This window comes from Symsagittifera roscoffensis, chromosome 6, assembly GCF_963678635.1.
Source record: "Symsagittifera roscoffensis chromosome 6, txSymRosc1.1, whole genome shotgun sequence".
Classification (NCBI taxonomy): domain Eukaryota; kingdom Metazoa; phylum Xenacoelomorpha; order Acoela; family Convolutidae; genus Symsagittifera; species Symsagittifera roscoffensis.
In genome coordinates, this window is record NC_087067.1 from 42908838 (window position 1) to 42917314 (window position 8477).

Sequence of the window (8477 nt, forward strand, 5' to 3'; positions counted from 1 at the left end):
TTTCTAAATTTCAACCATAATTTTTCTAGTTGGTCTCAAAAAGCGGCCTGAACATTCAAGTTTAACCTTGATGTTCGAGCATATTTTAAAATTATAATTCTATTTTGTATTTCAAAAAACTGTAATAAGCAGCATGCAAAGTTGGATCGCATTGACAGACTGGAAAACAACTGATGATGATAACTTTCTAAGAATTGTTTCTAAAGTTTTGAACCTAAAAATTAGATCGTAACGAGCTCTACTAAATCTCCCTATAAATTAAAATTTTGCTATTGATTGCATGCGAAAACTGTTTCAAGCTCTTTATAAGTTTTCCAAAGACCTGATATAGAATTAAACTGCTGTAGTATCTCAAAAAGGGTAAATAAAATTCGTTTTAATCTTTTATTGGCTTGTTTCTGCTCAAAATCAGGTACTACAAAAAACCACGTAATAGATATAGCGGTAGGTTGAATAAAAAATTTTTATTTGCAGGACAAATACTAGGAAAAAATGTTCAAAATATAACGATGAGATTTTGTATGAAATTATCGCTAGTTACACAAAGCTTAAGTTTACCTTGGTTGAATGAATCGATTCATTTTATTCTTATTATTTAAGAAACATATCATTTGAGTAAACAATTTAAATTTTTAATATTTGATGCTGTGTGACGGCAATCAAATGATCTTGCTTGTTTCATATTGAATCTCATTAATTGATTTTTTTGGAAACCATGCTTATTTAAGTTTAGGCGTAACAACAAATCAACATCCGATCTCCTCAACATTACCAGGCCAAACTGTAATTTTTTGTGAATTGTAAGCGGATTCCGTAACAAGGAAGCTCTCTTTGATCTTCTTTTGTTCTTTCAGTTTCTTTGATCGTTCTGACCAAACTTTAACATGTTTAAAGACTTATGTATGAATTCCAGGCACAAACACGAAATTGTGCGCCTTTCCAGTGCACAAATTGGCCTCGTAATGAAAATGCAATTATTGCTACTACATAATTGTTTTATTGACATAAGCCAAAAGTTAGCTTCAGTTTCAATTTTAATATTTGATGCTGTGTGACGGCAATCAAATGATCTTGCTTGTTTCATATTGAATCTCATTAATTGATTTTTTTGGAAACCATGCTTATTTAAGTTTAGGCGTAACAACAAATCAACATCCGATCTCCTCAACATTACCAGGCCAAACTGTAATTTTTTGTGAATTGTGAGCGGATTCCGTAACAAGGAAGCTCTCTTTGATCTTCTTTTGTTCTTTCAGTTTCTTTGATCGTTCTGACCAAACTTTAACATGTTTAAAGACTTATGTATGAATTCCAGGCACAAACACGAAATTGTGCGCCTTTCCAGTGCACAAATTGGCCTCGTAATGAAAATGCAATTATTGCTACTACATAATTGTTTTATTGACATAAGCCAAAAGTTAGCTTCAGTTTCAATTTGAGTTTTTTTAGATCCTCTTTCATCTTAAAAGGAAATAATATTAAAGTTTTGTCAATATATTATGCTCTTCTGAAAGTTAATTTAAGTTTGTAAGCTCAACCTTTGCGTCAAATTTTCAGATATTTTTCAGCAATCGAAATTGTTGTAACTATTATTCTGGTTTGGATTTTGCCGACCTTTTTTTAAAATTGTTTCATTTGTCAAGTAACAAACTAAAATTGTAGAAACGTCAAAAGATTGATCAACATGACTTCGGTTAAACCCAAACAAAATTTGACATAATTTGATTCTTTGCACTGCCTATATAGCCAAAATTGGATGACTTAAAATAGTGCTACAAAGAGGGAGAGCTTTTAGGCGGTTAGTCAGGATATCGAATTGACGACGAATGGCGAGCAAAATCCCCATGTCCATTAATGTGTGTTGTTCAGTTTCAATCTAAAATTTTGCTTTCGTTCCGACCAAGAAGTGGGCTGGAACGCTGTATTCGAGAGTGCTTGGCTTACTTATACGTTGAAAAAGCGGAAAATAGTTTCTCAGGTGCGTCGCAGCAGGGGCGAATCTAGGATTTTCACGAGGGGGGCGGGAGATTTTCAAAAAATTTCAAAAATTTTGACGATTTATTTTCTAGGTCGACCAAATTGATTATCTGAGAACTCCCATATCACTATAAAGACCCCATTTTGACCAAATTTCTTTCTCTGCAGGCAAATTTTTGATAAAACCGGCCAAAAAAAAACATTTTTAGACACTTTTCGGAACATTTTGACCAAAAATCGCGTTTTTTCGGCGCGCTCTACACCCTCAAAATTATTGTATTTTAACGCCGAAGGCGCCTTTAGAAAAATTTTGGGGTCAGTCAGCCAAAAATGGATATCAAAATAGTACAGCGCTTACTCCTCAGTGATTCGACCCCCCCCCCCCCCCCCCGTGCCGACCCAAAGGGCCCCTTTTTACAATTTTGAGATGTCCATTTTTGGCAGACGGACCCTAAAACTTTCTCAAGGCGCCTTTGATGCCCATAATTTATAGCTTTGAGGGAAAAGCTTGCCGCCGAAAAATGGCAATTTTTATCATCAAATTTTTCAAAAATTGCTTAAAAACGCTTTTTAGTAAGTTTTTTCAAAATTTTGCCAGCTGCGCACAAAATTTTGTCAAAACAGGGTTTTCTAGTGCTTTGGGAGAGCTGGGAAAATCAGTTTGATCGACCTATAAAAGATCAAAAATTCTTTTTGGAAATCCCCCCTACTCACGTGAAAATCCTAGATCCGCCCCTGGCAATGACAAACAGCTTCCAAGATATTTTTGAAAAATTTAAGCAAATTTTTATTAGTTTAGTTTACAAGATTCATTTCGTCACCAAATAACGCCGAGTTTTTCTCTGTCATAGGAAATGGATATGTATCTAAAATAGACTTCATGGATATGGGTTGTTTAGGTTGAGGTGTACTACCTACCAAATCAGATAAATAGGTCAAATTATTCAGTAAGTCTTTATTCCTAATTTCATGGCGAATAACATCTCTGTTCATAAATAGTCCCAAAGACTCGTAATAATCTCGGTATTTGTAATTTCCACCTGCAATTTTGGTCGACAAAGTTATCACAGCTGCCGGAATTCCGTAGGAGTGAGACACAATTAATCCATGCAGGCTTGAAGAAACGACTTTTTCACATTCGATCACGTTTTTTGGAACATCAATCACGTGGTCTTTGAAGTTGAGAGGTATAGTGATCGGAACAATTTTGATCGAGTTTCGACGACTCGCAATAGCAGATTTAACAGCAAGGCTGTCGACGTAATGAGGAATTATACACATAGGATATTTTGGAGATTTTTTAAGAGGAAATAACTTCGACGTTAGCAGTCCGGGATCTTTCGCAACAAAAGGCAAAACACCGCGCATAGCAAGAACGGCAATCTGAGATTCAGGTCCTCGAACACTGAATAATTTTTGCCCTGATTTCAAAGTTGAACTTAAAGACTTTGAGGGTTTCATGATTAAACCACTGCCCCATACATACCAAGAATTTTTGTCGCCTAAAACTGGCCCCAAAATACTTCCAATGCCATAAAAGGTAACCGAATTTGAAGAAACGCTGCTTGCAGGAACCACGTTAATTCCACTGAGTTTCAGAACTTCTTCGGGGCCTAGAACATCTCCCCAATTAGAGTATCCCAAATTGGAAGGATGAAAATAGTGCATTCGGACAGTTTTTTGAGTTTTTATTATTTCACGTCCGTATTTTTTAATTTCTTCTATTGTATAAGTTGGCTTTGTAATGTGGTTTAGAACAGCTTGAAACAACATGTACTTTGTTTGCGACTTGTCATAAGTTTCAATAGTCGCAATTCCCAAATTTCGAATTTCTTTAGCATCTTTTTCTACCGTTGCGTGAAGGAGAAGCGCTTTGCATATAGTGCTTAACTGACTTTCATCGGCAATTAAACCTTCAAGGTTCTTTTTGCACATTTTCTCGTCTATTCTGGAATTGCTTCGGTGAAAGCGAACTTTGATATAATTTGCAGCAAAAGGTTGAACCAGTTTGGCTGGAATGAGATGTCTGGCAAATGTCGATCGGGATTTGCCAGAGAAGAATGGTTCCGGCGGAACTGACTCCTGGTATCTAAAAATCAAAGTGAAATCGATAACGCAATTAGTAAAGATATTTAACGACTGGCAACTGCTTAACAAGGAACTAAATGTATTTATCACTCGGATATCCAATTTTTTTGTTCCTCACTTGATGAAAAAATCAAAAAAAACTTCAGTGGAACAAAGTTTCTGTTTTCAGAAAAAATTCATCTTAACATGTGAAGAAGGCGCAATTTTTGAAAACAAACTAAATTCAGAACTTGAAAAAAAAACGTTCAACCTTTATTTCTGTCTTTAAGATAAATTAGCAGCTCTGCTAGGAATTAGAATTAGAATGTACGCGCGCACAAGCGCATTTGAAAATCAATGTTTTTAAAACTTTCTTTGGGTTTGAAATTGCTATTAAATTTAACGGAAAAAAAAATTAATTTTTTAGCATGTTCTAGCAGTTGACTGCTTCGGATGAAATTGCATAAAAATAGGAGTAAGTTTTATTCTAACTTATTTAGTTTTGAGCCTCAAGCAGTCACAAGAAGGTATGGTGGTTTGATGGTTATCGACCTTCAGTACTGAAAAGATTGGAATATCAATGACAAAACTTGAAGAAATATATCAGCGTATTCAAAGTATTCAAAGCCATTTTAACAATGATCAACGTGATCCATTTTGATCCTTTTTAATCATGACTACTGCATCTAAAAGTTTTTAGTCAGCAACCCAAAAGTTTTTCACTAGATACTATTTTTCAAAAAGTTTTATCGATCAAACGAAAAACTGTTTTTAAGCATTCGACTTGAAGTTCATCAAATTATTCAGAGCTTAGCTTATTCTTTCAATTCAAAAAAAGCTTACTTTATTTTTATTGTTCCGACTTTCGATACGAAAGTAACGGAATATTTGTGCTCGGGTGGGTTTTTTTTTCTTCAGACAAATTTCGACTTTTTAACTAGCCTTTTTTGACGGAATTTTTTTATATCATTCGAAAGCTATTGTTGTCCTGAGCTTAAATTTGAAAAGATATTTCACCTGTGATCATTTTTTGTAAAGTTATGAGGGTTTAAAGATTGCCATTTTGGCCATTTTGACCAATTTGGGACAATTAACTCGCGATATAATTTGCGCTAGTAACGCGTAATAAGCGGAGATTTAAACCGTCTTAGAAATTGTTCCAAATTGGTTGAAAGAAGCTTATTTGCCATAATTGGTTTGTTTCAAGAAACGAAATCTAACCTTTTGTACTTTATATGGCGTGTGGGGGGATAATTTTCATAAAAAATTTCAAATTTTAGAAAAAAAAGTTTTCATTTTATTTTATTTCAATTAACTTTTTTATGTTATTACTGCTTCTCCATAAACCTTAAAAGGCAGTCGGAACACTCAGGGCTTCACCCTGATACGAGCAGTCTTGTTTCATTTCGCCTTTAATTTTCAAATAACCCGCCATTTTTAAATAGATAAATTGCTCAAAAATGCGAGAATTTTTTTTTCATGAGTTGCGCTCCCGTTTTAAAGTTTGGATTTTTAATATCCGTAGTTCACAGGTCACGTTACTAACAAAAGTAGCTTAAATGTTAGTTAGTGACCAAATCACTTTTCTAGGTAGATCCAACTTTCTGTCATCAAACTCTTACTTTTGTCTAGTTGTAAATTGTCAATTGATGCTTGATAGTCGTTCAATTGATACTTGATAATATATTATGACTTTTTGTTACTCCCCCACATTTGAATTTCATTATTGAACATTTGAATTGACAATGTTAGAATGCAAAGAAACATAGCATGGTGAAAAATTTAACAATTGCGAACAGATTTGTTCTTCGACCTTTCATCGTAAAATTACATGAGTAGCTGCAATTGCACGTTAAGCTATTATTAAAAGAGTCTGCTTTCTCCCCATTCCTCTCACATTGGAGTCAATTTATTGGTGTAACAAGGGGTTCTACAAGCTTAAATATAATTACAAATATTTTTTCATCCCACAAGCCAAGTAATGTAATAATCAGACAATGTGAACAAAAATTACTGGAAAAATTTGCAGGTGGATGAACCCAACGTTTCCAAGGAAAGAAAAAACCCAACGTTTTCAAGTTCTTCTCCATATTTGAAAATCAGTTTTGAAAAACTACTTTTATGTCTCATAAAAGACCGAGGTTTTGCATGGTTCAGAACTTAGTTGTTGTTATCATTTTTGTTTTCCAAATCAAAAATTGTGACACCACACACTCGGCTGTAATAAAACTCAAGACTAAGAAATAACTAAGAAAGTGGAAACTTGGAAGTGATCGCGGGAAATTGAAAATGAGCACAACATTGATTCCGCGCCCAGCCAAAAACCTAAGAAATTGAATTGAAACAATTTTTGTTTTTGATTTTTAGTGCTGCTCAAAGTTTCATTAGCATATATTATTCAGAATTTAATTTGACAGATGAAATTATTTAAGCTAATGAATGAAAATGCATGTTATTAAATCTTTCCATCTATTCAAAAACACAAATTAAAAAACTGGCTCTTTTTCATCGCTCTAACAATTTTCCGTTTTCAAGTGTTGTCTTGCGTGTTAAATTGGCTGAATGCGTGATTCTACAAAGTAAAGAATGCAACATGATTTGAACACTGAGATTTGAAATGTGTAGAGAAAGTAGAAATGAGCTGAAAAACTTCTAAATTATGTTTTGAACACGATAATTATTGGGGCAGTACAATAGTGCTGAAGTACAACAGTACCGAATATTAAAATGTTGTTCAACAGTGCCGAATTTTTTTTTAATTTTGTTTTTAAACATCCCAAATCACTGACATGTAATTCAATTCAAATGGACGGTAGTTGAAAAGACATAATTGGCCATTTTGATTGCTGTCACTTGTTAAACAAACAAAAGTTCCCCCGCGCGGCCTCATAAATTTTTCTGAACAAACAATTAATTTAGCAATTTGCCAATTTTCTTCTCCATTTCGCTCCAAAGCAAACACGTAGTCACGCAAAATTGCTAGAGTTCACAAACAAAACTCAGAGTTTTGAAATATCATCAAGTTTTGGCACTGTTAAACACAAAACACAATTCCATTTTCTGATTTGTTGTACTTCGGCACTGTTGAAAGCTAGCTAACGATCTACAACTAAGCAAAAAAAGAATCATTTCGGCTCAGCCGTTCAAAAAGAGTAGCTCCTTTGTCGGAACTGTTTTAAGAGGGACGAGGGACTGTAAACTTGATCCGAAATTTTTGGCTGTTTTGTGCTCCCACTACAGCTGAAAAATGGACCAAGTGAGCAATCGCCCCCTAAATCAATTTAGGTGGGAGATTGTTCACTGGGTTAAAAATAATTTTTGTCATCCAAACAAATTTGAGCATAGTACATACATGCAAGCCTTACTGCTTGATTTTTCCCTTTTGTTTTTTGGGGCAGATTGCTCAACTTGGGCCTACAAAATGTTTGATTCGTAGTTTTTTCACGCGCTGTTTCACTTAACGATGTAGGGCGCGAGGAACAAAAGTATTCAAAATGATTAGATTTTTCACCACAAAAATTTTAAAAGTTTTAAAGGACAAGCTTAAAAAGTAATTTCAAATGTGAGATGGGGAAATGTGGAAAAGAGTCCATTTTGTAAACCATTGCTGTACCTGGTTTCATTCAAAAGAGTAGACAGGGAACTTGAGTTTCTGTCGTAATTTGTAACTTCGCTATAATTTGTCAAAGGCCCATGAATATTTTCTGTTATTTCCTTCAAAGTAATGTTTGGTCGTGGTCTAAATTCTGCCATTATTGTCTATTTTCGATAAATGTTCAAATGATAGGAAGACATAAGAATTGATGTTCCAGCAACCATTAAAATAATCAAAACAATTGCAACCTTTTTAGTAAACATTTCAGATTTTTCTTGAAACGGTTTAAGCTTAAGGCGTATTTTTTAATTTCTTCTATTGTATAAGTTGGCTTTGTAATGTGGTTTAGAACAGCTTGAAACAACATGTACTTTGTTTGCGACTTGTCATAAGTTTCAATAGTCGCAATTCCCAAATTTCGAATTTCGTTAACATCTTTTTCTACGGTTGCGTGAAGGAGAAGCGCTTTGCATATAGTGCTTAACTGACTTTCATCGGCAATTAAACCTTCAAGGTTCTTTTTGCACATTTTTTCGTCTATTCTGGAATTGCTTCGGTGAAAGCGAACTTTGATATAATTTGCAGCAAAAGGTTGAACCAGTTTGGCTGGAATGAGATGTCTGGCAAATGTCGATCGGGATTTGCCAGAGAAGAATGGTTCCGGCGGAACTGACTCCTGGTATCTAAAAATCAAAGTGAAATCGATAACGCAATTAGTAAAGATATTTAACGACTGACAACTGCTTAACAAGGAACTAAATGTATTTATCACTCGGATATCCAATTTTTTTGTTCCTCACTTGATGAAAAAATCAAAAAAAACTTCAGTGGAACAAAG

General features: G+C 34.4%; 1 protein-coding gene across 1 annotated transcript; it reads right to left on the reverse strand.

Moving 5' to 3' along the window:
- Positions 1–2772: 2772 nt before the first annotated feature.
- On the reverse strand, positions 2773–7855 carry LOC134848761 (uncharacterized). Its single transcript, XM_063866272.1, has 2 exons — positions 7658–7855; positions 2773–4066 (listed from the first exon to the last, which is right to left on the reverse strand). Exons 1-2 carry the CDS (start codon positions 7795–7797, stop codon positions 2773–2775), a joined length of 1434 nt encoding a protein of 477 aa, XP_063722342.1. The 5' UTR covers positions 7798–7855.
- Between the last annotated feature and the right edge of the window lie 622 nt (positions 7856–8477).

Bases quoted from the DNA above. Each gene is read 5' to 3' on its own strand.
- LOC134848761 (XM_063866272.1), bottom strand. From the start codon at position 7,797: ATGGCAGAATTTAGACCACGACCAAACATTACTTTGAAGGAAATAACA. The intron at 4,067-7,657 runs GTACAGCAATGG...TTTGATTTTTAG, and splicing joins ACTCTTTTGAATGAAACCAG to ATACCAGGAGTCAGTTCCGC.